The sequence below is a fragment of the Solanum lycopersicum genome, chromosome 7 (genome assembly GCF_036512215.1).
Source record: "Solanum lycopersicum chromosome 7, SLM_r2.1".
NCBI lineage: Eukaryota > Viridiplantae > Streptophyta > Magnoliopsida > Solanales > Solanaceae > Solanum > Solanum lycopersicum.
Window position 1 is genome coordinate 1,626,493 of NC_090806.1, and position 27,579 is coordinate 1,654,071.

The following is a 27,579-nucleotide window of genomic DNA, read 5'->3' on the forward strand; positions in this document are numbered from 1 at the left end:
TTTGAGTGTATTGAATTGTTAGATGCGTGGTTTTACTTGTTTAATTTTATACACATTCATATGTCAACTCGTGTAAATATTATTGTATGATATAAATATCAGCTAATACTAAGTTAAGTACATGACAAGATACTAATCAATTCGAATGTATATCACATGAATTACCAATATGTATATCTATATATTTAATTATGCAAGTGTAATATGTACATACGATAGATGTCAACTGAAATTAAATTAAAGAATACATTATTATGTTTTTTTTTTAATACAAATCTAAAAAAAGCTTACTTCCAAAAATGCATGCTTCAAAAAAGGTTCTATAATAAACAAACCTCTATTATTCACTTTCATTATATTATATAATATACATATATTCTACTATTATATAACACACACCAATAAGCAATATTTTATTACCCACCAATGGAGTAGAGGGGTATAGAGGGTAAGGGGGTGGGTGAGCATATTAGGAAAAAAAAAGCAAAAAAGACAAACACAAACAGAAGAAGAAGAAAAAGTCTAGTTGTGATGACTAGAATTTTTTTTTGTATGATTTGTTGTATTGTTGGGTTATAACCAAGCCATAAACCATCATTGTCCACACGTACAGCTTTATTACTTTCTTACTACAAACCATTTCAAAGTTTCAATCTTTGATCTCTTTTTTATGTGTTTGGATTTATTGAGGCAATTGAGGTTTATGGGATTTTGACAAAGATTTAAGAAAGTGATTTGTTTTGTGTGTTTGGATTCATTGAGACAATTGGGGTTTATGGGGTTTTGAGAAAACTCAAGAAAGTGATTTGTTTTGTATGTTTTGTGGTAAAGTTTTGAACTTTTTTGTGTGTTTGGATTTATTCTGGCTGTTGGAGTTTATGGGGTTTTGAGTAAGATTCAAGGAACTGATTTGTTTTGTGGTAAAGTTTTGAACTTTTGTGTGTGTTTGGATTTATTCTGGCAGTTGAGTTTATGGGGGTTTGAGAAACATTCAAGGAAGTAATTTTGTCTTGTGTGTTTTGTGGTAAAGTTTTGAACTTTTTTGTCTGAGATTCTTGATTTTGAGGTGCAATCTTTTTTTTTCTTTTTTGGTGTGTGTGGGGGGTTCAAGAAAATGACTGTGGAAGAAATTAGAGGGAATATGAGTGGTGGTGAAAGGGGAAATAATTATGATAATTTTCCTATTGGTATGAGAGTTCTTGCTGTTGATGATGACCCTATTTGTTTGAAGCTTTTGGATGGTTTGCTCAGGAAATGCCAGTATCAGGGTAAATGCTTGATGCTATGGATTTATTTGTTTTTGGTTAATTATGATAATTTGCCAATTAGGTGCTTGATTTCTTGTTTGTGAGGACTAGTTTTGAAGTAGTTTTTCTGTTTTTATGTGAGAAAAAAACAAAGGAACTCTTTTTCTTGTTTTATCATTGTTGTTTCTTGTTTTCAACACTCAACAGGAGCATTTTAAACTCTTTTGCCCTGGAAAATATAGTACAGTTTCTATTTGATTTTGACCATGTCCTTTCAATAATCATTGATAGAACAACAAGGGAAATTGGAGTTCTTTTGATTTACTTTTTTACTTTTGCTTTTGTACACATTCAATTCCCAAATTCTCTATTTTGAATCATTTGCTATCTCTCATTTCAAGTTTTACTAGCCTAGATTTTCCTGATTTATTTTGAGATCTTTCTAGCTTTATGAATCTTTTGTCTTCTCCTCTTCATGATTGTTGATAAATTGCATTATTATTCTGAAGATCTTTTGTTTTTGCACAGTAACTACAACAAGTCAGGCAAGGATGGCATTGAAGATGTTGAGGGAGAATAGAGATAGATTTGATTTGGTCATCAGTGATGTTCACATGCCTGATATGGATGGCTTTAAACTTCTTGAACTTGTTGGTCTTGAGATGGATCTTCCAGTCATAAGTAAGTAAAACATCTTCATTTATCTTATTTGCATAGATCTATCGTTTTCAACTTTTTGATCCCTTTAGCACTAATGGATATTGTGGGATGTATTGGATCTCTCCACCCTTGACTGGAGTTCTCGGGTTCAAATCCAGGGAATGGAGAAATTCCTGATAGGGAGAACTTACCTTTTTGATGAGATTACGTGGAGTGAATTTCGATTAGTCGGACCAGTAGGTCTTGGATACCATATGGTTAAACCAAAAAAAAAAATAGAACGTTTTTTGCTCCCTTGTGATTCTATATTAGCTTCGAGTAACTAATTGCATTTTATTTCACTTGTAATAGAGGATCTTTAGGGTAATGTTTGGATTTAACACTTAAGAATTTCTTAATTAGTTGATGTTTGAACTTTTTCTTTGGTCCAGTGTTGTCTGCAAACAGCGATACCAAACTTGTAAAGAAGGGAATCGATCATGGTGCTTGTGACTATTTGGTGAAACCTGTTCGAATTGAGGAGTTGAGGAACATATGGCAACATGTTATCAGAAAAAAGAAGGTTGAGCCTAAGAGCCAGAGCAAGTCTAATGATCAAGACAAATCTTATCAGGTAAGTGGAGAAAGTGGTCGAGGGCAATCACCAACAGGTAATGCATATCCAAGTGGAAAATGTAACAAGAAAAGGAAGGATGAAGAAGATGAGAACGATGAAAATGGAAATGACAATGAAGATCCAACAACTCAGAAGAGAGCTCGTGTCGTTTGGTCTATAGAACTTCACAGGAAGTTTGTTGCAGCTGTTGGTCAGTTGGGCATCGAAAGTGAGTTCTTTAGCATTGTTAAGTTTTTCTCCGACTATGCTTGTTATGAATTTTCCTGTATTAAATGGATATTTCTGTCCTATTTCTATTGCAGAAGCTGTCCCAAAGAGGATTCTTGACTTGATGAATGTTGACGGGCTTACAAGGGAAAATGTGGCAAGCCATCTGCAGGCACTAGTCTTATCTCCTTCTTCTTTGTTATTTCATTTGTTCTATTTGATCCTTTTTCTTTAAATCATTACACAATTAGTGATCTATTAGACATGGCTTGGATAGTGGATGTGAATAAGGTCAATATTTTTGAAGCACTGGCCAATAAATGTTTCACAATGATGAATCATTTGTGAGAGTATCGGATTTTGCACTCTTGCCTTGGATTATGCTTTCATGTGGCTAATAGGGCAAAATATGAAATAACCTTGCTATGTTCTAGGAATGATAATTAGCAAATGGCTGCAAATTATGCTTCACATGTCGGGATATTTTGTAGAAATTGGGAAGTAGTAATGCGGTAGTGTCTGAATCTAAAACAGCTATCTGTTAACATTATACTGATTTAATGGAGCTCAATTCTCTTTGTTGAGTAATTTAAGAGCACGTGATGAATAGCTGTGAGCATGCGCCAGTAAGGAGGTATGAGAGGTTGATTTAGCAAGAGTTAGTAGATGTAGCGGTAGGCCAAAGAAGAACTTGGGGAGGTGATAGAAGGTGAGTAGGTAACTGAGGGGGGGTGGAGGGGGCAGAAGAACTGGATGTCTATTTTCTTACAATACAGCGTCGGATACCTTTCTTTTGAGCCGAGGATCTATTGGAAACAACCTCTCTACCTTACAAAGGTAGGGGTAAGGTCTGTGTACATCCTACCCTCATTGTTGCTAAATGAAAAAGATTACAGTTTCAGAATTCTTAATCTGGTTTTCTTTTCTGTTCTGCAGAAGTATAGGCTTTACTTGAAAAGGATCAATTCAGTTCAAACCCAACAGGCAAACATGGTTGCCGCATTAGGGGGAAGGGACTATGTGCGAATGGGCTCACTGGATGGGCTTGGAGATTTTCGAACATTGGGTGGATCAGGACGGTATACTCATGCTGCCTTGTCATCGTACAGTTCAGGGGGCATGCTTGGCAGACTAAATAGTGCTGCTGGTCTAAGTGTGCGCAACCTTGCAGCACCTCAGCTACTCCAACCTAGTCATGGTCAAAATTTGAGCAATTCCGTTAATGCTTTCACAAAACTAAATCCAAGCATTCCGCCTGCCAGCCAGAATGCTAGTTTATTTCAAGGCATTCCTGCATCATTGGAGCTTGATCAATTGCAGCAGAGTAAGTCCTCAGCGCATATTCCTTTGGACGAGTCGAGACTGCTAACAACTGATGTGCTCGGTTGCTCGAATAACTCCTTACCCAATAATCCGATGTTGCTTCAAGGGAATCCCCAGCAACCACTGACTGGGGGAGGATTTGGAAATCAGCACTCTCAAAACATAACTCCCTTTAGCTCAGACTCGTTCAATACTGGTGTTAATGGATCTTCCAACTTTCTGGAACATGGTAGATGTAATGACTGGCAAAATTCCATTCAGCTATCAAAGTTCCAGTCTAATTCTTTCCCATTGACTGAATCCTTCATTAACAGCCATTTGCCACAAAATAGTGTAAGGGAAGCGGCGGCTCATTTACAGAATAGCCCTCTTGATTTTACTTCCACCGCCTCAGTTTCTCCTCCTTTTGAAGATTCAAGGGGAGAAATCCAATACCGTCAAAGTATGGCTAGTGCTGTTCAGAGTATGAATCAAACACCATCTCAAGCATGGGCTGATAATAAACAACAATATTCCCACAACTCAAATAATACTTTCGGCAACAACTTGAGTTCTCAGGTTCCCAACGATGGTAGCATGGCTTCTTTAAGCCACAGTATGAACCAAAACAATGAGAACTTTGGCAGAAGGATGGACATGTCATTGATTGGTAGATCAAGTGGAGGTTCTTCGACACTCGTGCAGCACACCGAGCATGAAAAGTTGACCCCAGATTCAAGGACAAGGTCAAATGAAGAATACCTCTTGGAGCCAACAAAGCAACAAGTTGGTTTTAGTCCACAAGGCTATGACTCCCTGGATGATCTTATGACTGCAATGAAACGGGTATGATTACCTTCTCTAATCTTGAAATGTCCAAATATTACTTTTTTCAGCATAAACAATATACATAGAAAACACTAGTTCAATGTAAGATAATGTATAGCTGGATTTTGCATCCAACTCATGAAAAAAAAAATCTGCAGAGGGGGTGATGACATATTCTTGCTTCACCAACAATAGCGATCAATACCACAAAAAGCGGGGCTGAATCAAATGGCTATGTTGGTTATCTCTTCCTATAACTTCTCAGGATTAAACACTGTTTCCCCTTTGGGATTCATCTGGCACTAAATCTGATGTCAGTAAGGTGCATACTTGTATCGACCTGTACACCTATATGAAGCTATAGTCAATGTCTATTGTGTTCTTCTACTCCGAGTACATTGTTCATTTCATCTCTTTTCAAGTTGAATCAGTCTAGTAATCAAAAACAGTATACTTCTCAACTATTTTTGCTCTTGCTAGTGTCCCAGAAAAATCATGAATTTCTTGCAATATGAGATTGAATGCCATGACTCTTATTTGTATACCGTCAAATCCTAGTTTCCAAGATACCACATCAGTCTAATCACCACTAGTCTTAGGTTATCAGAGGTCGCTAGGCATCAAAATTCAAAAAGTTCTCTTTTTTATTTTTGCCAGCACTTTTCGCTCATCACATTCTTGTCTGACATTCTTTTCTCATTTAACATACATTACCAAGAAGCAAAAGGGAATGCTTTTCGAAATTTTGTGCTCTTCAGACTTCATTTTAAAGGAATTTTTGTTATGCAATGCAGGAGCAAGATGGAGGTATGTTAGATGAAGGAACAATATGGATTTAACCATGAAGTTTTCTATAGCTGTCAGCAAAAAGAGGATCTAGCTAGGTTGCAGCATTACTAATGTTCTCCCTTTTAGGAGTTATAGTGTCAATATGTAGTAGTACTCCATCCCACCTTCTATTTCGTTATTTTCTTCTGGAAATGATGTTATTGACAGTACCATTTCTAATGCAAATTGCTTGCAGCTTCTTAGCTCCATGACTTCTCCAAGATCAAAGTTTTTTTTCTTTGTCATTTCTCTTTTCATGGCATTCTGCAGATAAATTTTGTGCTGTGATAAAGTTCAGATTACTTTAACGTGGTGATAAATCTAACAATATCTTGGAAAAAAATTAATCTTTCACAGCTAAGTTGCTTGGACTCTTTGAAAATGTCATTAAGTGTGTATTTGGTCCTTCAGAAGTAGTGTATATGTGAAGGATACGGCATGATTATGACAATATTTTGAAGAGTCGGAGTAAAATTGTTTTCAAAGTTATGAGTAAAATAGTCTATGTAATATTTTGTTGTTTTTGTACACTACACTCTGAAGAAAGAGTTAATAGCCTTTGATTGTTATGAGAATATTCGTCTTAAACTATCTTCTATGACTTCTTAAATATTTCACTTAATTGACACTCTACTTGTTGAAAAGAGAATAATAGAAAGTAAAAGCATAATAAATTCATCTGAACAGTAAGCATAACAAAATTATACGATTATTAATGTACAAGAAATATAAAAACTATAAAAACAATACTATAATTACTAATTTATCATAAATAAATATTTAATAAAATAAAATGTATGTTAATATTGTGAATAAATTTTTATAAGTCCACAAATTATAGCATAATAAATATCCAATTTATAGAAAGAAAACTACATTGCCCAAATTTCTTACTTGACTTGTTCCTAAAGATTAACTAGTCAATTTACTAGCCATTTTGTCCAATAAATTAAGATAGTGCATCCATCGATCAAATAATCCAAAGACCAATAAATAAACAAACAAAATAATCCAAAGACCAATTATTATATGAGACATTTTCCCAATCAAAATAGTGCATCCACCAAAAATCAAAAGGAAAAAATAATAATAACTAAAATGTTTGTTACAAAATTTTCATGAAGTATCCTTTTTTTAAATTTATGAAGTAATTTGATCTCAAATTTTGATGAACTGAGCTCAACTAATAAATAGGCAGCAGGGTAATCATCAATTCAAATTCATACTACTCGAGTTGTTATAGTTTCATGAGCTAATTTGCCTCCATAAGTAAAATCTACAAGTTCGTTATACATATACAATAATAATTGATTATTTACAAGTATTGTTGTGATAAATACATTATGAGAATAAAAATTATTGCATTCGTGTGAACGCACCAAAATCAGATGTTTTCAGTTTTGGAGTACTTCTTCTTCAAATCACAAGTGGAAAAAAGAATACATGTTACTATGGTCCAGATGACAATTTAGACCTTCTTGATTATGTGAGTTGTGAATATAAATTCATATATATATATATATATACCATTGAGATTTAATTTATAAATACCAGCAATTAAATATTTTTTTTAAAAAATATACAGGCATTTGAGATGTTTAAAGATGGTGATGGCATGGAATTTATGGATCAATCACTTGATGATACAACACATTCTTGTAAACTATTAAAATGCATGCAAATTGCATTATTATGTGTCCAAAAAAATCCATTGGATAGGCCTACAATGTTGGAAATTTCATCTATGTTCAAAAATATTGAAAATTTAGTTATGAATACTCCAAAGAGGCCTGCATTTTCTACAAGACAAGATGAAGATCAAGTTGGCAATAGTATTCCAAATGGGGAATTTGAAATTGACAATGCAACAATTACACAATTGGTTGCAAGATGATATATGCTACTCTTTGCAATGTATTTGATTTGTCTTATTTTAGAAAGTATGAATCTCAATTATAAACTTGATCTTAGTCAAAAGGCCGAGAAAGGTATGCTTTAATTAGTGCTCAGCCTACAACTTGTATACTTGCTTTTCTTCTTTGAGTAAATGTAGGGTAAGGTTGCGTACAATAGACCCTTCTGGTCCGATCCTTCCTCATATCCTGCTCGTGCATAGCGAGAGTTTGGTGCACCAACCTGTCTCCATTTTGTAATATTAGAGGGATGAAACATTACTCTAGATGTATACTTAAGGGACTATCTTGATATTTTTCTCAACGTGACAGGTAGGGATTACCAATTGACTAAATAACATATATGATATTATATACTCTATATAGACAAACCTGTATGGAGCTTTAAATACTTCTTAATTACATGTTCTAGAAGGAGTCAAGGAGAGATTTATGAGCCATCCTGGATTTGAATCCTTATCTCTCATGCACTTTATAGACCACTAGATCAAACCACTGGGGTGACGGATGACTAGTCATTTATATATAGAGTCGCAATCATCTGAATTTATCAAGTTTGAATGTCAAAGATACTCCTAGCGCGATCAAACCGTCAGTCAAACAGAAAAAAATAGAGTTGACATTTAACATATACACACACAAAATTATCTAACTATGAATGCAAGCTGCATAATGATTTGACCATCAATGAGGCTGGATTTTATTACTTGTTCTAGAAGGAGTAAAGGAAGATAGTTCATACCTCAAGTATATAAAATCTTGTGAAGTATTCCTTCATTTCTCAAGAACTTATTGCTTTTGTGTATATCATGAGCTCTCTATTTCTTCTTCTTCTTCTTCTTGTGTTGCAATATCCACTTGTTATCTTTTCAAGTCATCTATGTCGACGAGACGAGAGTTTGGTTTTGCAAAACCTGAAGCTTAAACTGTCCATAGATGACTCTGCTTCTACTGATTGTGAATCCAATGGTTACTTTCCCTATCCAAAGACACTTTCTTGGAATAGAACCACTGATTGTTGTACTTGGGATGGTGTAACATGTGATAAAGTTACAGGTCGAATAACTCGTCTTGATCTTAGTTGTAGCCAACTTCATGGAACAATTGACTCCAACAGCACCCTCTTCCAACTTTCTCATCTTCAAAACCTTAATTTAGCTTACAATGATTTCTCGCCTTCCCAAATTTCAAGCAAATTTGGCTGGTTTCCGAGTTTGACACATCTTAATCTATCGCGTTCTGGTTTTTCAGGGACAGTACCTTTACAAGTCTCATATCTATCTAAGTTGATATCACTTGATCTTTCTGCAGGTATTGAGGATTTGAGAGTTGAACCTCACACTTTCAAAATGCTCCTTCAAAACTTAACTCAACTAAGGGAGCTTTACCTCACCTCAACATATATATCTTCATCACTCCCATCAAACTTGCCCTCTTCCTTACAAAAGCTGAATCTTGTCGGAACGGAATTGTCTGGGAAAATCCCTGATGACATTTTCCATTTACCAAGATTGCAAATGCTTAACTTAGGGAGCAACTTGTATCTCACAGGGCATTTGCCAACAACTCAATGGAACTGCAGCAACTCTTTAAGGGAATTAGATCTTTCTTCCTCAGGCTTTTCGGGGAATATACCAGATTCTATTGGTCACCTCAACTCTTTGAGGAAATTAGATATATCAGGCTGCTACTTCTCTGGTATCATTCCTCCAACTATCGGTGATCTCACCGAGCTCACAAATTTGCAACTCTTCTCCAACAACTTCAATGGTCAACTACCATCAACAATATTAAATCTGGTGCAACTTGTTGAGTTTGATATCTCATCTAACAACCTTACAGGCAACATTCCAGATATTTTCGGTACTTCACCAAGCTCAAATCTCTGTCTCTTTCATATAACCTCTTTACGGGACTTTTTCCATCCTCTGTTACAAACCTAACAGAGCTAGAGAGTTTAGACCTCTCAAATTGTTCTATAACTGGTCCAATTCCTTCTAGCATCAGCACCGGATTCCCTAACCTCATCTTGCTCTTCCTACCATATAACTCCCTTAGCGGAGAAATACCATCTTGGATATTCAATCTTCCTTCCTTAAAATACTTAGTTTTGAGAGGCAATCAACTAACTGGTCAACTTAAGGAAGTCAGATACAACTTGTTAGAAGTTGTTGATGTCGGTGACAATAAGCTGAATGGACCTATTCCAACATCATTCTCTAAACTAGTGAACTTGACAACACTTGATCTTTCTACAAACAACCTTTCTGGTGGTCTAGATATTGGGTTATTTTCAAAATGCAAACAACTTCGACGTCTTGGCCTTTCTTTTAACAATCTGTCTGTATTTTCCAGTCAAAAAGATGCGTCCTTGCCTACTTCTCTTGGAAGTTTGTATGCATCTTCTTGCAACATAAGGGAGTTAAATTTCCTACGAGCTGCAAAATACATTGGTAACTTAGATCTTTCTAACAACAAGATGCATGGAAATATTCCTGATTGGGCATGGTCCAATTGGCAAGTCTCAGTGTCTTATTTGAATCTTTCTAGCAACTTTCTAACTGCTATTGACCTGCTTCATAACTTTGAGAGTCTTTACTATCTTGATATTGGATCTAACTTTATTCAAGGAGAATTACCTGCTCCACCTCCCTTATTGTTCCTCTTCATAGCCTCGAACAATAACTTCACGGGGAAGTTACCTAATTCACCATTATGCAAAATGCGTTCCCTTGTGATTCTTGATTTGTCCAATAACAGCCTGAGTGGAGTAATTCCAAAATGTTTAGTGAACATGAGCACAAGTCTCTCAGTGTTGGACCTGCACAACAATCATTTTAGCGGGGCAATTCCAAATAACTTTGGTAAGGGAAGTAGTCTGAGAAGTCTCAATTTGCGGAAAAATAAACTAGAAGGAGTGTTACCAAGAAAGCTTACCAATTGCAGAGGGCTCGAAGTAGTTGATCTCGGAGAAAACTTGTTGAATGATACATTTCCCAAATGGTTAGGATCACTTCCTAGGCTGCAAGTTCTCAGTTTGAGATCCAATAAGTTACATGGCCCGATTACCATTACAAGAAACCAAGTCTTATTCTCAAAGCTGAAAATCCTTGATCTCTCTTATAATGACTTCACTGGAAACCTGTCAGAAAGGTTCTTCAACAACTTGAAATCCATGATAATAGAAGATCAAACGGGAACTCCTTTAACTTATATTGGAGAAGTTCGATACCATGATTCCTTGACATTGTCTATAAAAGGACAGCAGATTGAACTTGTGAGGATTCTTTCTATCTTCACAACCATTGATTTCTCAAATAACAAATTTAAAGGTGATGTACCAAAATCCATTGGCAATCTTGGTTCACTTCGCGGGTTGAATTTGTCACACAACAGCCTTGTTGGACCTATACCTCAGTCTTTTGGAAATTTATCCGTTCTTGAGTCGTTAGACCTTTCGTGGAACCAACTTTCAGGGAACATTCCTCAAGAAGTTGCTTCACTGAAATCTCTTGCTGTCATGAATCTCTCACAGAACCGCCTGATGGGACGCATACCTAGAGGTCCACAGCTTGATACATTTGAAAATGATTCATATTCAGGAAATGCTGGATTATGTGGATTTCCGTTGTCAAGAAACTGCGGAGACGATGAGATGCCTCATTCTACTGTACCTGATATTGAAGACGAAGAAGATTCAGGTTTTATGGATTGGAGAGCTGCAATAATAGGATGTGGTTGTGGATCAGTGTTTGGGATGTTTATAGTATATATCATTTTCTTAACAGGGAGACCAAAATGGTTTGTAAACATTGTCAACCAACACATCAACAGGATCCTTTTGAAAATTGAGGCAAAGAGAAGAATTCAGGCAAAAAAGAGAAGACGACACAAAAGAAGAAGGATGAAGTTTTAGTATATACTTCATGCATTATTGCCTCGCAACATACACAGTTTCAGCTTACACCTTGTTTTGGCTGGTTATTACCTGTTGTATTGTACTGTATTGTTAGTTTTAATACCATGATTGTGTTGGTTGTTAAGTAAATTTATTGTTTTTTTTTATTGTTAGTAGCAAGCTACCTTGATGGATCTCCCCCTTAAAAAATCATATCTTGCATTAGAGGCCCATTTCGTGCAAGACCAGTAACGATAGTGTCCAAGAAACCTCATTTCTCCATGGCACCACATTAAACAGTTCCAAAGCTTCATCCACCCTGTTATCCTTTAAACAACCTTGAATAACAACATTCCAAGAATACAAATTACGTTCTGGCATCTTATCAAATAGCTCAAGAGCTTGATCGACTTTATATGCACAACAGAGAACAAAACAGTATTAACTCGTTTACACACAAGAATTTATGATAGAGAAATGTACATATGTGATTTTCTATTGCATCAACAAAGAAATGTTTACATGTGAATTTTGTTAGTATAACCCAAAAAAAAAAATCCTTCTCGAGGAGTCAGCTGGTGCATGGTTTGAAACTCGATGGATAATGAGTCCCAAAGTTTACCCTCAGCTGGTGCCGAACCTGTGTAGGGGCTTCTAGCTCACACATGAGCAATGGAATGGGCTAGAGAGTGGACAGAGTGAACTAATATTTGAATAGTAGTGTAATCTAGTCACCTGACCTGGTCGCCTTTCTGCATTGAGCTTTAGAACTTACATTAGCGAATAGTTCAAATTAAATTCTTCAATCCCTGGTTATCAATGCATCCCTTTGATTCATCTAAATCATCTTCTCTTGCATTAGAGGCAATAGATTTTCTTTAATAAGTGTGTAAATCTCCTCTTTCTCAGGGTGAGACTTGTCTCCCACAAAAAATATGTGATTTTTCCCATTGACTTCTATTTCACTAAAACCGGGTACCTTTTTCACTTTCCTCTCCTTCATTTTCTTTCTTACTTGCGCAAAATCACCCCATCTCCCAGAAGCCGCATAAGTGTTTGCCATTAATACATAAGCCCCTGAGTTACCCGGTTCAAGCTCTACTATTTCATTGCAGATCTGATTAGCTACTCCAACATCTCCATACAACTTACAAGCGCCAAGTAAAGCCCCTAAAACAGCAGCATCACGTTCCTCAGGAGGCATCCGTTGCACCACCCTTATAGCTTCATCAACTAACTTACCGCGACCTAAAATGTCAACAAGGCAACAATAATGTTCCGCTCTCGGTTCTAAACCATAGGCATGCCTCATTGACTCGAAGAGCTTTTGACCTTTCTTAACAAGACCAGCATGACTACAAGCTGACAAGAGTCCCACAAAAGTGATTTCGTCTGGCTGGTTACCGGACTTTAACATCTGCGCGAAGGATTGCAATGCTTGTTTACCAAGACCATGATTAGCATATGCCAGTATTATTGCTGTCCACGAAACAACATCCTTTACTTTGAGATTCTCAAAAGCGATCAATGATGAGTTTATATCTCCACATCTGGAGTACATAGTGACAAGAGCGTTATCAAGTGAAGTGTCTTGGTCAAATCCTAGAAGCAAAACAAGAACATGAGCTTGCATTAATTCCAGGATGCCCCCACATGAGGTCACTACACTGGTAAGAGTAGTCGGATTCGGCCTTAAGCCCGATCGAAGCATAAGAATGAATCGCTTTAAGGCTTCACCTTCAAGGCCACTTTTAGCATACCCATCAATCATTAAATTCCAACTTACAAGATCTTTATTAGACATCGAATCGAAAAGTTCGTTGGCCTTAGCCACTAGGCCTTCGTCAACATAAGCTGTTATCATAGCATTCCATGCAGCAGGATCCCTGTTTGGCATTTGATCAAAGTACTCTCTTGCCATTTCTATCATCTCATTTCGTGCAAGACCAGTAACGACAGTTGTCCAAGAAACCATATTTCTCCATGGCATTGCATTAAACAGTTCCAAAGCTTTCTCCACCCTGTTATCATTTAAACAGCCTTGAATCATAACATTCCAAGAATACAAATTACGTTCTGGCATCTTATCGAATAGCTCAAGAGCTTGATCGACTTGATGATTTTCAACATAAGCCCTGATCATAGCCGTCCAAACAATGACATTTTTCTCAGGAACCTGATCAAAAATACTTCGCGCCTCAGCAATCAAACCATTTTGAGCATACCCCACTATCGTTGTAGTCCACGTAACCACATTTTTCTCAGGCATTTGTTGAAGCAACTTTCGAGCCTCGTCCACTCTATGGTTCTGAAAATATCCAGAAATCAAACTGGTCCACGCGTAAACATTTCTATCCGGCATCAAATCAAAGATTCTCCGAGCCTCATCGATCCTCCCAGCTTTCGCGTAAGCATGAACCATAGCCGAATCAGACACTACACTCCTCTCAGGCATGGAATAAAACAATCTCTCGGCTTTAGGAAGATCCTTGTGTTTTAGATAAACAGTAATCATCGAAGCATGAGAAACAACATCCCTTTGAGGCATTTCATCGAACAACTGCCGTGCTTCTTTAACTTTGCCTTGACGTCCTAAATTCATAATCATTTTATTGCAGCTAAAAATGGACTGTTTTTCCAAGTGGGGTTCTGATTTCATTTGCAATGGAATCTGTTTCTTGGGTTTTAAATATGTTCTTGAAAGGAATGGACGGTTCAGAAGGCGACCATGATCATTACTTAGCAAATAATTTGAACCCCAAACTGTAAAACAGTAGCTTATTTCAATCAAATTTCTGGGTTTATACATGATTTTTTGATAATATTTCAAGCAGAAAGAGGAATTAAGTTATTTTTTGTAGGAAAATTGTAGTAGTAGATGCACAGATTTAGAGATTCATTTTCTTGTTAAGAAAGCTGAGAGGGAAATTTGAAAAAAAGAAGAAGAGACATTTCAGATAACAGAGGATAGTTATAGTTGACGGGCTCGAGTTGTGGAAGCCGTCACTAAAGATTGCGATATAATAAGTTGTTAACGGAGGTGCATGTAAATTTATGGCAAAAATGATGTTAGAATTTCGACTTCAAAAATCCGCATTTTTGACGTTGGAATCCAGATCACCAAAAAAATGGTGTTCTATAGCACACGAAAGTCGACGAAATGGGGTATACACGCTTCGGGGCTCGTTTGACCTTGAAGATGGATCGGAATGGCTGTGAGGGCCAACCGACTGCATAGCCAAGGTTTTGACGGACGTCCACAATTTTTTTTGGCATTTTTGACGTCGAAATTCGGATCACCCAAAAAATGGTGTGCTACACGAAAATCATTGAAATAGGGGTACCCGCGCTTCGGGGCTCGTTTGACCTTGAAATTGGGTATGACTGTCCGTGAGGGCCAACCGGATGCATAACCAAGGTCTTGATGGATGTCCACAAAAAAATTCGGCATTTTTGACGTCGAAATCCGGATTACCAAAAAATGGTTTGCTATAGCACATGCAAATCGTCGAAATGGGAGGTATGCGCGCTTCGGGGCTCGTTTGACCTTGGAAATGGGTTGGATGGCCGTGAGGGCCAACCGGCTGCATATTGAAAGTCTGATGGACGTCCACAAATTTTTTTAGCATTTTTGACGTCGGAATCTGGATCTCTAAAAAAATGGTGTGCTATAACAAACGAAAATCGACGAAATGAGGGGCATGCACGCTTCGGGGCTAGTTTGACCTTGAAAATGGGTCGGACTAGACGTGAGGGCCAACTGACTGCATAGCCAAGGTCTTGACGGACGTCCACAAAATTTTTTGACATTTTTAACGTTGAAATCCGGATCCCCAAAAGAATGGTGTGCTATAGCACACGAAAGTCGATGAAATGGGGGATATGAGCGCTTCGAGGCTCATTTGACCTCAAAAATAGGTCGAACTGGCCGTGAGGGCCAACCGGCTGCATAGCCAGGGTCTTGATGAACATCCACAAAATTTCTTGGCATTCTTAACGTCGAAATCAAGATCACAAGATAAAATGTTGTGCTATAGCACATAAAAATTGTCGAAATGGAGGTTATGCGTTCTTCGGGGCTCGTTGGACCTTGAAAATTGGTCAAACTGGCCATGAGGGCCAACTAGCTGCATAGCCAAGGTCTTGACGGACGTCCAAATTTTTTTTTGACATTTTTAACGTGTGAATATGGATCACCCAAACAATGGTGTGCTATAACACACGAAAATCGTCGAAATGTGGGTTATGCGCGCTTTGGGGCTAGCTTAACCTTGAAAATGGGTCGGACTGGACGTGAGGAACAACCGGGTGCATAGCAAAGCACTTGACGGACGTCCACAATTTTTTTTGGCATTTTTGACATTGAATTCCGGATCACCCAAAAAATGGTGTGCTATAGCACATGAAAATTGTTGAAATGGGGGTATACACACTTCGGTGCTCGTTCGACCATGAAAACGAGTTGGACTGGCCGCGAGGTCCAACCTACTGAAAATCCAAGGTCTTGACGGACGTTCAAATTTTTTTTTTGACATTTTTGACGTTAGAATCTGGATTTCCAAAAATTGGTGTGCTATAGCACATGAAAATCGTCGAAATGGAAATATGCGTGCTTCGGAACTCGTTTGACCTTTAAAATCGAAATTCACGCCTAGAAGTAGTCCTACTAAGGTGGGACGTGTCCCCTTGTAGAAAGATTCTCGAGTCTCATGACTCAAACTCGAGAACATGCACCAAAAATGTGTATAACGCCATCAATGACAGAGTGAACATCATAGAAACTATAGTGGGGAAGTTTATATTTCATATGATAATGGCAAGGTACACAGGAGAGCAGGTAAAATACATATATTAGATGAAGAAATATGAGCAATTTTGTGCTCATACAGAGAAATACAACTAGCATAAAGCTACATAGCGGACAACAAAATTTGAGCTAGTGTGATGAAAACTTCATTTTTGTATTCAGTCTTTCCAACCAACTTGGCGCGCTCTGCGTTCCCAAAGGTTAGTCAACTTCATTTCCTTGGCATACAACACAACAGCTCTTTCTCTCCCGACTTCACAAGTTTCCGTTGTAGCAATGCATTTCTCAGCCTCCTTTTGGTACTCGGTAGCTAACCTCCTCGCCTCCACAAAGGTGATGTTCATATGATGGGCGTGCTCCTTGTCAACAGCCTCCTGCAGTTTCAGCTCTTCCGATAATAAATCAACGAACTGTTTCTCCATCTCCTCCTTAAGGTCCGGATCATCTTTTCCGCAGTCTGTTGCCAATAGGAAACATTACTATGTAGCATTTCATGAGCTTAAAACAATCTTTTGCATGTGTTCTAGACTATGCCGCTCGGACTATTCAAATACGCTGCCGGGTGTGTGTTGGATCCTCCATAAGTAGTACTTTTTAGAGATTCCGACACGGGACAACATTTTAGGAGAGTCCGAGCAACATAGATTCTAGATAACCAAGCTCCTAGTAGCATTACATGCAAGAGCAGTATGAATACATTTTTGAGTTTGTAATATGGAGAAGTGGAAGACACACGGTAAGAGAAAATCACAACAAATATCTCTGAACTGTTTTTGTGGTGCGGAACATACTTCTTTCATTGTAAATTACATAGAGCATCTGTGAGCGTGTTACTTAAACCAATGTAGCTTCTTTCGTCTTGTTTCCCTCGTCTTTTTCACTCTGGAGACTTTCTGGTTTTAGCACTAAAACACTTTATACTTGCTCATAACCGCGTCTGAGGGTCCAAAATAAACTATAGGACGACAAGCTACATAAAAGAGAATCTAGGCAACACATCTATAGAAGGCTAATAGTCAGACAGTGCTTATTTAATGAAGTAGCTTGGTCTAAAGATCTAACGGATCGAATCTCCAAGTCAGAACCTACTTAAAAGGAAAACTCAAATTCGATTAGGTTCAATCATTCAGAGGTTTAAGTATCCATCGTCAAAGTGAAATTCAATTTAGGGATGTTTGTCACTATCATCTAATTGGCCTCAATTCTTGAGGACTGTATTTTTTTGTATTCATCAAAAGGCCTTTCAGATTGCATAATCTTAGAAATAATTGTATTAAGGGAAGAAAAACATCCAAGGTCACTTGCGATTCTTTTTGGAAGAGAATAAGAAAGGGTAAATAGTGAAGAGGAATTTGAATAGAAAGCACACCTGTGATTGTAAGATTCGCCAAGCCTGCACAAGCGGAAACCAAAAATAAGACAATGTTATTGGCATTGAAATTCCATCAACTGCACCTTATACATGATTATTTATAGAATTTTCACCAAGAATTGAAATATCAAAAGACGAAGATATCCAAAACTAGCAATCAAGAAGGCATGTCACATGTGACGGAGTTCAGTTTAACACCTCGACCAGCTATAGAAATATGAGTTTAAAGTTTTATAAACTGTAAACATAAATAATTATTTACACCATCAGGTCATTCAAAGGTTATCTACACGTAAGCCTCCTTAAAATGTGAGATTTGAGATATTGAAAATAAGATACCTTATTTACATAGACGGTGCATATTACTTAAACTCTAGCAACAATAACCTTTTCAACAAAGTATAAGGTCATTATGATCATAAGCTTCGGAGCGTGATATATGCCCAAGTATAAAAAAGCATAAAAGACGGCACTTGCACTATACAAGAATATGAAAGGACAAACGCAATGAAGAAGTCTCCAACAATCATATAATGTGTTCTCTACTTAAATGTCATTTTAGGATCTCCAGACTCACATAGGACACAAAAGAACATTGCAACACCAAACAGATAAGTGGGTATGTAAGTATCCCATGCGAAAAGGAAAGGATTCCATTCCTAATGTCAGTTTACTAACAATTATGTCCTCATTACATGTAATATGTAAAGTTTGTAAGTATCATTTGTTGGTAAAAAAAGAACAAATGAGGAGATTCAGTGCTCGGTACTTCTTCAGAATTACCTCCGCTTCTCAAGAAGAATCGAAAAGTTGATCCAGCACGGAGACTCTGCATGGTACTTTTTAAAAAGTACAATGTAGGATGGGAACTTCAGGTCATGCTTTTAGAGGTATCGGAAAAGAACATAAACAATAAATATTGCATGTAATTAAAGTTCTACATCCTTCAGCCCTTAGTTTTCAGCAAGGGTGGATTCTTGAAACACTATAATAGTAATAACTATGCCTCAACCCAAAACTAGCAGTAGGTATCGTCTACACAGATCCTTTTTCACTAAAATTAGAAGGAACTGTCAGTTCAACGGGACAGAAGAATTCTCTCATTTCTTCATAGTTAGCTTTAACTATAGGGCTAGGAAAGTAGAAACTTGATGTGAGGCTTGATCGATAAACTCCAAAACCATGAAGGAAAAATGTCTAACATAGAGCTTTGTGACAGTCTCTAGCAGAGCTCACTTATTTTGTCAGAGCCTATCAATCAAAGCTTCTATTAAGCTTCTACTAAACCTCAATCGTTGATAAGATCTAGCAATAGTCGTAAGATTAGCCATTTATTTTACATAAATAATGTCTTTATTCTTTTAGAAGCAAGACCTTCATCCCCACTTTTTGCTAGGCAACAAGTTTCTGATAAGGTGCATGAGGAACAAGATAATTAATTTTTTTTCGAGGATAAAGAACAAGATACTTAATGAAAGCATTTGTTAATCTGTTCTGGTTCGGTGGATTTAACCCAAACACAAAAGCAGAATACATCCTGTCACGAACCTTTACTACGTTGTTACCACATAAGCAAAAAATCACATCTTTACTAAGCTCATCTTTCATTGTTTGCTTAATTATGGGGACAACAAGGTAGAAACTTAAGGTGAGACTTGATTAACATGCTTCCAAACCAGGAAGAAAAAATGTAGCAGAGAGCTTTTGTGCAAAAGTACGTAGACACAACTCTCCTATTTTCCTTCATGAGCGTGTCAATCAAAGTTCTCTGGAGCTTCTACTACATCCTATCCGACCTCAATCTTTACTAAGTTCAAGCAATAATCATAAGATTACCAATTTATTTTATCAAAATAATGTCTGATTTTTTTTAGGTAAGACCTTCATCCCCACTTTAAGCAAGGGGAGCAAGTTTTTGATAAGGTACGAGGGGAGCAAGTTCGTTATTTGATCAGCCTCAGATCATTAGAGTGACCAAATCCCATATTGTAGACAGGATTAAATATCTATTCACTTCCTAATCTTTTTTATTTACTTACTTCCACCTAGGCAAGTCATGTTTTCGAAGACAATCAATGCTGCAAAAGAGATGGACCAGAAGGGTCTTTAGGCAAATCAAATCCGATAACATTGCTACAATCAGCTTTACACCGAGATCTTATCTTTGCAAGAACCAATTGGCTGAAACTTGGCAATCAAAGAGCAGGTTTTTTTTTTTTTTTGCAGCAGAAGATAACAGTGAACAAGACAATTAAGAGGTCACTTAATAAACTCTTCACATGCAATTGAAAATCTACAGTCAATCCAAAATTCTATAACCCACAGTCCAACCTCAACCCGAGAAAATACCGAAAACAAGCACTGACGTCCATATGACAACTCTGGAACCCAAATCACAAAAGACAAGATATACAACCCTCAAAACTTGCAATAAAAATAACACCGTCCAAAAGAATGAATCAAATAAAGAAAACCAAAAATGAAAACCAAGTTACAAACCTATAAAAAAAGATAGAATTTGTTAAGTAAATCATAAAAATAGGTCGAAACTTGCAATCAAAGAGCACTTCAGCAGTTTGTTTGAAGCAAAAGATAACAATCAACATGATAATTAAGAGGTTACTTAATAAACTCTTCACATACAACAGAAAATCTACAGCCAATCTATCATTATAAACACATAATTCAATGGTCAACATGAGAAAAAACCAAATAAGCAAGTATTGATGTCCATACGACAGCTCATCAGGGGAGGCGCTGCTGTGAAGTTTCTTGATAGTTTTGGTTCAAATCCACTATTTTATGCTTACAAATCCACTAAAATACGTACAAGTAATTTATCTGGATCCGCTATATTTCTAGAATCTCTTATAGTATTTTGACATGACTTACTTACTCCTGTTAATTCTTTTTTCTTGAGCCTAAGGTCTATCGAAAACAGTCTCTCTACCTCCATCCTCCGGTACAGATAAGGTCTGCATACGCTCAAAAATCTCCCCAGACCCCACTGGTGGGGTTACATTATACCTCATCTAGAATCTAAAACTCATAAACTCGAAATTCTAATTCCATCTTAGCAGCTCAAAACCCCAATTCACCAAAGACAAGAAGATCCCCAAACTTGAACCTCAAAACTTACAATAAAGCTAACACCATTCAAAAGAACGAATCAAATAAAGGAACCCCATAAAAGGATACCAAACAACAAACCTTAAAAACATGATCTTTTTGACAAGCAGAGCATGAAATCAACACCATTTCTTTATTTAATCAAATAAAGAAACCCCAAACAAAAAAAAAACTATAAAAACATGATCTTTATTATTTAATATAAAGCATAAACTTGGATCTAAAAATGACATACCAGGAGCAACTTCAAGCAAAGAAAGAGGAGGAGAACAGTCACATTTACAAGGCATACAAGATTGAGCAGCTTTAACTTTAAGTTTCTTGAACTTCCAATAAATAGCAGGACCAGATACACAAAGAGCAGAAACTACAGCAAAAATTACTAAACAACATCTTAAGCAATTCCCAGATTGCCTTGCCATGTTTCTTTATTGCTTTGAGAGCAAATTGGGAGTGAGATCTACAAGGCAAAATGGATCTACTGTGATGGGGTTAATTGGGATTTTTCAAATTGTTAAAGATGTTCAGCTGAAAATAAGTGCTGATTAATTAACTAGTACTGCTACTTTCCATCTACTTTCTTGAAGGTCTTACAGTAAATTCCCACTCTGTTTTTTTTTCTTTTTTTTGGTTGTCGGTTGTTGTTCAAGTTGACACTTGGATTAGCAAGATTGTTGAAAGTCCACCGTTAACTTTTGCGTATTTATATTTGAATTCGATTAAATTTAAATATTATATTACAAGATCAATTTTTTAGAGATATGTTATGTTTTTAATGAGATTTTTTTTTGTTTTTTAACGTTTAAGATAGAGTCATCTTAACCATTTTAGCATGACGAGTAACTTTATTTTCAATATTCGTTATTTATATTTAAATTCGATTATATTTTAGATTCGAACTTGAAATCTCATTATAAAGAAGAAAATATCTCAACGATTATGACATACCCCGTAGTTTCTTTTTTTCGTTCATATTTGATATTTATATATAAATCGAACTAAATTTTAAAATACAAAATACATATTTATTTTTTTATAACTTTTCAACACAATATTATTTTTTCACAAAGCACGTATTAAAAGTAAAGAAATTTCAATCCAAATTCCATCACAATCAATAGTAAAGTAGTGAAAATTTAGATAAGTATATTAAAAATATATACCTATTCAAAATACATATATATCTCGTATATATTCTTTTTCAAAAGATTAACCTATAGAAATAAAACTCAAATTAATATAATTCAATTTAATTTATGACACCTTTTTATTTTCTTCCACAATAATGTCCATTACATGATGTGTCTAAAGTGACACTATATATTCATATTGTATCTAATTTTGTTTGAGATCTTTATAGTACTCTTCTAGCCACTTTTCAATAATAGCCACTTCTTGCTTCCTTTGCATAATTAACCAGTCTGGGTCATTCTTTGTCTCTGATCTAAAGTCAACATGGTGTGCACCTAATTAATTACAAAAAATATATATTTATGAAATCAATAATAATAAAATAAATCAATATCTCTAAGTTTAATTCAATTAAAATGATGATATACGGAAGCATATTATATACCTTTCTGAGTTACCAAAGCCACAATGCTAGATGATATATTTTTCAATACACTGTCATAAAAAGAAGGATGGAAACAAAAATAATCAATTCGAAAGGCGAAATTAAAATTTAACGTTTGCTAAGTCATACTAAATGTGTTTTTATTTCATTAAAAAAAAAATCTCATGTGTATACGTTTCAAATCAAAAGCTACTTATCAATTATAGCAGATAACTTGTTTATCTTTTATGTTATTAATTCTATTTTCAATAGACGATAATCGATAATCATCGTTAAGGTAATTGATAATGTAAAAATTATTTATATTATCAGTATAAATAAAAAGTTATAATACTCTCATTAACTTACCCTCCTCTGCTCCAAGGATCTTGCATTCCATTAGAGAATATCATGTTGCTGCCAAATCTCTTGAGAACTTGCTCAATTCTCTGATATTATAAAAATAGAGAAATTATAGACATATTTTAGAATCTTATTATATTGAAATCAAAAATATGTCATGAACATTTTTTAAAAATACTTTTCTCTAAAATTTGATATTTACCTATTATAAAGTGTTCACATTCGAGAATTCTATAAATAAAAATTAAATAGTATTTATCGTTTTCTGTTATTTTTAATGGTTGCGAAGAACATTCATACATATCTTAAAACATAAATAAAGAATAGAAAAGAAAATGGGAGTAATCTTTTCTTTATGTATATCCTTAAATAGAGCTTACGAATATCAAATTTCAGATGAAAAAAAGAACGAAAACTCACATAGCCACCAAATTCAGTAGTGATCCAATGTGGTCTAGGTTTTACTCCAAATTGCTTCTTACAATCTTTTGAGAATTCCTTGAAGCTAAAGGAAGATGGAGGAAACATACTTTCATTTGAACAAGTCATTGGCATAACCATTTCTGTACATGCCTGAAAACGAATAAATTCTGGATATGTCACTGACACGTACAAGAAAAATAAATAAAATGTGTATTATGTAAAGTTTTTATATACCTGCCAATCCCAACCATGAAGACCATGAGAATCAGTACCACCTTCTAAATTGAAACATTTTTCTGTTTGTGTATAATTGTAATATAAACTTGCTGCAGCAAATGCCTTGCTAAGCTTTGAACCTCCTTTTGGCAATCCATCAATTATCTTGCACATCTTAATAATTCAAAAATAAATTCAAAAAATCAAAATAAAGAAGTAAACGCACGAAAAAGTATATATATAGAATTGTCTATCACGTGATAATTTTCAATTGACACCCTTTGAATAAGAGTGACTTTTATTGCAATCAGTCGATCTTTATAAGTAAATTTTTATAAAAACATGTCACTATTACAAGTAGATTATTCGCAACAAAGTATAAAAATAATAACTAGTCCATTATATTATGTTAATAATATGTTGAGCTACACTAATCAGGCGAACAATATTCATATTCTCAGTATATATAATCAAAAATCCAACAAAAGAAGAACATGCCATAAGAAATTGTTTATTTGCACGTACTTTTCAATTGACACCTCTTAAATCAGAGTGACTTTCATTTTATTCGAGGAACTTAGTAAGTCGATTATTATAAGTAAATTATTTGTAAGTGATAAATTGATAAAAACATAATAACTAATTTGCTATATTATGTGTACCTCTTTAACTGGATATGCTGGCAATGGCATCATAAAGTTAGCCTCAGTAGGATAATTAACCATAGCTGTGTATACAAAAGCTTCCCATAGCCAATCTCTAGCTGAAAAAACTGATTGTAAAGCCCTGAAATTTATATAAATATGTTAAACACATATCACTTTTTAATTCCGTCAGTTTGATCTTACTTATAATATCTGTTCCAAATCCAAATAAAGGAGTGTTACGATAGATAGACAACTAGCTAGTGTAAAATTAATTAATTCATGATAAATTTTTGTAAATTTATTATTATATTAATAATATGATATGAGCTTAAATGACGAAATAAAATTTTCTATAACCAACTCTAATCGAACTGAGATTAATTATTATTTTAATCAATATTTATATTTTTATTTTATTATTGCATTAAAAGAGACTTACTTGCAAGTTCTGAAAAGTTTACTAACTTTAATCAATCCATCATCATGTCTTGATAATGCATCCAACTCTTGCCAACTCCCCTTTATCACTTTATAACAATTCAAACTTGCATCCTATTTTATGAGGAAAAAAAATAAAGATAATTAATATTAGTAAATCATTCATAATAAGTAAAACTCTTAATCTTAAAAAAATAAGATAAAACATTTTTTATAATAGGTTGAAAAATACGAATAGCGTAAAAAATCATTTACACTTCAATAAAGGTGGATACAAATAGTTTAGTTAAATTCAGATTGCATTAATTTATCGTCTATATGTTGTTAATATATATAAATCAAGTCCTAGCATGCATGAGTTTGGATCAATGGCACAGACATGAGGGTTGAATCGCTGCTCATCTTGTATAATACATACATAAAAAGATATATATGATACATTACGTAAAAACAAAATTGATCTGAATAACATGATTATAGGTCCATCAATTCCTAAGCCTCATGAGTATCACAAACCTTGAAATCTTGGGAAACAGCATCATAGAAGCTTGACCATGGTGTGATATTTTCAAATTGCAATATTGGTGCTGAAGATGCCACTGCTCCAATGGCTATATGTGGATACTTTAGTCTAAACCAAGCAGCCAACACTGATTGACCAAAAAAATAGTCAAAAGAGAAACAATAAACAAACACTCGTTTCACTTTACGTGATACAATTCAAAGTACAAGTATCAAAATAACTAACAGTTAATGTAAATTGGAACACAAAGTTACATAATAAATATTTACATCACAATATTTGATAATTCAAAATATTGAGGAAAAAAACATAGTAACAGTATCACAAAAAGAAGGTATACTATATACCAAGGCAAAATAATTTATTGTTGTATTCTCTTTTTTTTATGTATATACTTCTTGAATACAAAAACAAATGCAGTAATTAAGTAGGAGAAAAGTTGTTTAGCAACCATAAAATATAAGTTCTCACTTGTTTAAAATGTGGATTTCTAACTAACGTTTTTATCAATAAGTCCACTAATGTAACATGTCATGTCATTTCCATTTATAATATATCAAGACAAAAGATAAAACTAAAAGTTAGGAACTTTCTCATTTAAGTATTACATTTTTTTTTCAATTTTGGGATCGTTTGATTCATACGATAAGATGATTAGATAAAATATTTCATAATATATTAAGTTTAAGATAAAATTTATATTTTATTTGATTAAAGATACAAATTTATTATGCAATCTTGTATATTATTCAACATTATAATTCTAAAAATTATGATTAAATTTAGATAACTTAATCCTCAAATCGAACGATACTGTTACTTTTTTTCTTAATTTAAATTACTTACTTCCACCATAAGAGCCACCAAAAACCACAACAGGTGATGAATCAGAAGAAAGATTTTGCTTCAAGCTCCTTATGAGGACAGCATAATCAGCCAATGCTTGTTGTGAATTCAAGTAACCCAAAGTCTTTGCTGATTTGTAAGAATTATTTCCAAATGGCATTGAATCTCCATAAAACCTATGCTAAAAATATTCCAATACAAAAACAAAAACACTATCAATGTCATCCCACTAAAAAGATAAATAAAAATAAAATGAAAAAGAGTCAAAAATACGAAATATCTTAATTTTATCTAAATAAACATAAAATGAAAAAGAGTCAAAAATACGAAATATCTACTGCGCCTTAGGTTGATGTATGCTCTTGTTGCTAATAGATAGTTTATTTATGTAAAATTTTACCGTGTTTGGAGAAAGTGACAAATATTTACCGAGAAACGTAAAAGGAAAAACTTATATTACAATTTGATTTCCGATGAAAGAGATTCAAATGAACTTTCTTTTTCCCTGATTGGAGAGCTTTGGTAACACAAAAGATAATCTTCTAAATCATAATATAAAGTAAAGTTTGAACCTTATTCAAAGTATGTTAACTCGTGAAATCTACCAAATTATGTTAGATTAATTCCATGAAACGAAAAATAGATAAATATGAGACCATTTGCTAATAATAAGGTATGAACCTAAAAAATAATTTAATAACATATTTTAAAGATTAATTTGCACGTACTTCGATGAAGATCAGGAGTGCATTAAAGTTCGGAGCAATATCAATCATGAATCCAGTGTTTGCAGCAAACCAATCAATATTCCCTTCATTGCCAGTGTAAACAAAGATGGGCCCTCCTCCATCTTTATTCCAATATTGATCATTTATGAGATATTTTTGATAAAATACTTTACAACTCTTTGGTAGAAAAGTGAAATGATCAAGAATTTGTGGAAAATAATGAGTTTTAAAGGGTATTTTTGTCTTTTCATCATGCTTCTTTACTAGTAATGAAGATTGATAAGTTCCTGGAAGATATATTGACTTAATTTCTGAAACACCAACAGAAATTATGAACAATATAATCAAGAAAATGTAAGAAGAAAAAGAAGCCATAGATATAAAAAAAAATAATCTTATTTTCTTGATTTGATGAAGATGATAATGATTTATTTATTCATCAACTTGTGAGTTATGTCTTTTTCTTAGGCTAACTTTATATGATGTGTATACTGAAAAAGCTGTTGCATAATGTTTGTGATATTTTTTGGATGATTGTGAATCATTTTAAGGCTTTTTATATCACTTTAGTTTGTTATATACATGAAGAAGGATAAGGGGCATATAAGGTAACATTTGTTTTGGGGTATTATTTAATTCGGATTCATATTATGTTTTCGATTTTTAAAATCTTATTAATCTAGATTTTTAAGGAATAAACATGTTAAAAAACGTAAAATCTCTCAATTAAAAGATTATCTATTTTCTATAGTTTTAAATCTGAAACTTCTGATTAAGAGGCGAAAATATTAGGATCGAAAATAAGCAGGTGTGATGCGGAAGCTAGCAATGCAAACTTCGAAAGACTACGAGTAAGAAGATAACGAGAAATATACCAAAAGACTCAAAGATTTAACGTGGTTCGGTCAATCGACCTACATCTACAAAGGAGATAAGCAATCCACTATAAATATGAGAGTACAAAATACAGAGAGAAACAACATCAACCAATTCACTCGGAATACATGGGAGGTTCACACAAGTAATAACGTAT

At 34.7% G+C, this 27,579-nt stretch overlaps 4 protein-coding genes and 1 pseudogene across 7 annotated transcripts; 2 read left to right on the top strand and 3 right to left on the bottom strand.

The window, feature by feature from the left end:
* The first annotated feature begins 386 nt into the window (after window positions 1-386).
* Window positions 387-5,895, top strand: LOC101258668 (two-component response regulator ORR24). 4 transcript variants are annotated; one of them, XR_011221922.1, is made up of 8 exons: window positions 394-1,268; window positions 1,776-1,928; window positions 2,339-2,731; window positions 2,826-2,902; window positions 3,667-4,054; window positions 4,160-4,878; window positions 5,019-5,182; window positions 5,655-5,895. XR_011221922.1 is itself a non-coding variant. In XM_010324872.4 (7 exons), exons 1-7 carry the CDS (start codon window positions 1,115-1,117, stop codon window positions 5,697-5,699), a joined length of 1,929 nt encoding a protein of 642 aa, XP_010323174.2. In that variant the 5' UTR covers window positions 394-1,114; the 3' UTR covers window positions 5,700-5,895. The 4 variants fall into 4 exon arrangements, 2 of the variants coding, with proteins under 2 accessions (XP_004242565.2, XP_010323174.2); XR_742160.4 differs by having other exon boundaries at window positions 3,667-4,878; XM_010324872.4 differs by lacking the exon at window positions 5,019-5,182.
* A 1,161-nt stretch (window positions 5,896-7,056) lies between these two features.
* Window positions 7,057-11,649, top strand: LOC101244680 (receptor-like protein Cf-9; annotated as a pseudogene).
* Window positions 11,650-11,816: 167 nt separating this feature from the next.
* On the bottom strand, window positions 11,817-14,510 carry LOC101244967 (pentatricopeptide repeat-containing protein At4g02750-like). Its single transcript, XM_004242934.4, has one exon. The coding sequence runs from the start codon at window positions 14,306-14,308 to the stop codon at window positions 12,338-12,340; it is 1,971 nt and encodes a 656-aa protein (XP_004242982.3). The 5' UTR covers window positions 14,309-14,510; the 3' UTR covers window positions 11,817-12,337.
* A 1,761-nt stretch (window positions 14,511-16,271) lies between these two features.
* Window positions 16,272-21,503, bottom strand: LOC101258969 (uncharacterized). The gene is made up of 3 exons (XM_004242518.5): window positions 21,043-21,503; window positions 17,676-17,699; window positions 16,272-16,763 (listed from the first exon to the last, which is right to left on the bottom strand). Exons 1-3 carry the CDS (start codon window positions 21,227-21,229, stop codon window positions 16,465-16,467), a joined length of 510 nt encoding a protein of 169 aa, XP_004242566.2. The 5' UTR covers window positions 21,230-21,503; the 3' UTR covers window positions 16,272-16,464.
* Window positions 21,504-22,050: 547 nt separating this feature from the next.
* On the bottom strand, window positions 22,051-27,094 carry LOC101259262 (uncharacterized). Its single transcript, XM_004242519.5, has 10 exons — window positions 26,547-27,094; window positions 25,819-25,999; window positions 24,966-25,099; window positions 24,451-24,563; window positions 24,027-24,150; window positions 23,383-23,538; window positions 23,146-23,298; window positions 22,732-22,811; window positions 22,384-22,433; window positions 22,051-22,273 (listed from the first exon to the last, which is right to left on the bottom strand). The coding sequence occupies exons 1-10, from the start codon at window positions 26,919-26,921 to the stop codon at window positions 22,143-22,145; spliced, it is 1,497 nt and encodes a 498-aa protein (XP_004242567.2). The 5' UTR covers window positions 26,922-27,094; the 3' UTR covers window positions 22,051-22,142.
* Between the last annotated feature and the right edge of the window lie 485 nt (window positions 27,095-27,579).

What these genes read in the sequence shown, in the direction of transcription:
- LOC101259262 (XM_004242519.5), bottom strand. Translation starts at nt 26,921, where the DNA reads ATGGCTTCTTTTTCTTCTTACATTTTCTTGATTATATTGTTCATAATT. An exon ending in CTACTGAATTTGGTGGCTAT is followed by an intron (nt 22,812 to 23,145) that starts GTGAGTTTTCGT and finishes TTATAATATCAG; the next exon opens with AGAATTGAGCAAGTTCTCAA. An exon ending in GGCTTTGGTAACTCAGAAAG is followed by an intron (nt 22,274 to 22,383) that starts GTATATAATATG and finishes GTAATTAATTAG; the next exon opens with GTGCACACCATGTTGACTTT.
- LOC101258969 (XM_004242518.5), bottom strand. Translation starts at nt 21,229, where the DNA reads ATGGCAAGGCAATCTGGGAATTGCTTAAGATGTTGTTTAGTAATTTTT. An exon ending in TTTGCTTGAAGTTGCTCCTG is followed by an intron (nt 17,700 to 21,042) that starts GTATGTCATTTT and finishes CCGCTTGTGCAG; the next exon opens with GCTTGGCGAATCTTACAATC. An exon ending in GGCGAATCTTACAATCACAG is followed by an intron (nt 16,764 to 17,675) that starts GTGTGCTTTCTA and finishes TATTGGCAACAG; the next exon opens with ACTGCGGAAAAGATGATCCG.
- LOC101244967 (XM_004242934.4), bottom strand. Translation starts at nt 14,308, where the DNA reads ATGTATAAACCCAGAAATTTGATTGAAATAAGCTACTGTTTTACAGTT.
- LOC101258668 (XM_004242517.5), top strand. Translation starts at nt 1,115, where the DNA reads ATGACTGTGGAAGAAATTAGAGGGAATATGAGTGGTGGTGAAAGGGGA. An exon ending in GATGGATCTTCCAGTCATAA is followed by an intron (nt 1,929 to 2,338) that starts GTAAGTAAAACA and finishes TCTTTGGTCCAG; the next exon opens with TGTTGTCTGCAAACAGCGAT. An exon ending in ATGTGGCAAGCCATCTGCAG is followed by an intron (nt 2,903 to 3,666) that starts GCACTAGTCTTA and finishes TCTGTTCTGCAG; the next exon opens with AAGTATAGGCTTTACTTGAA.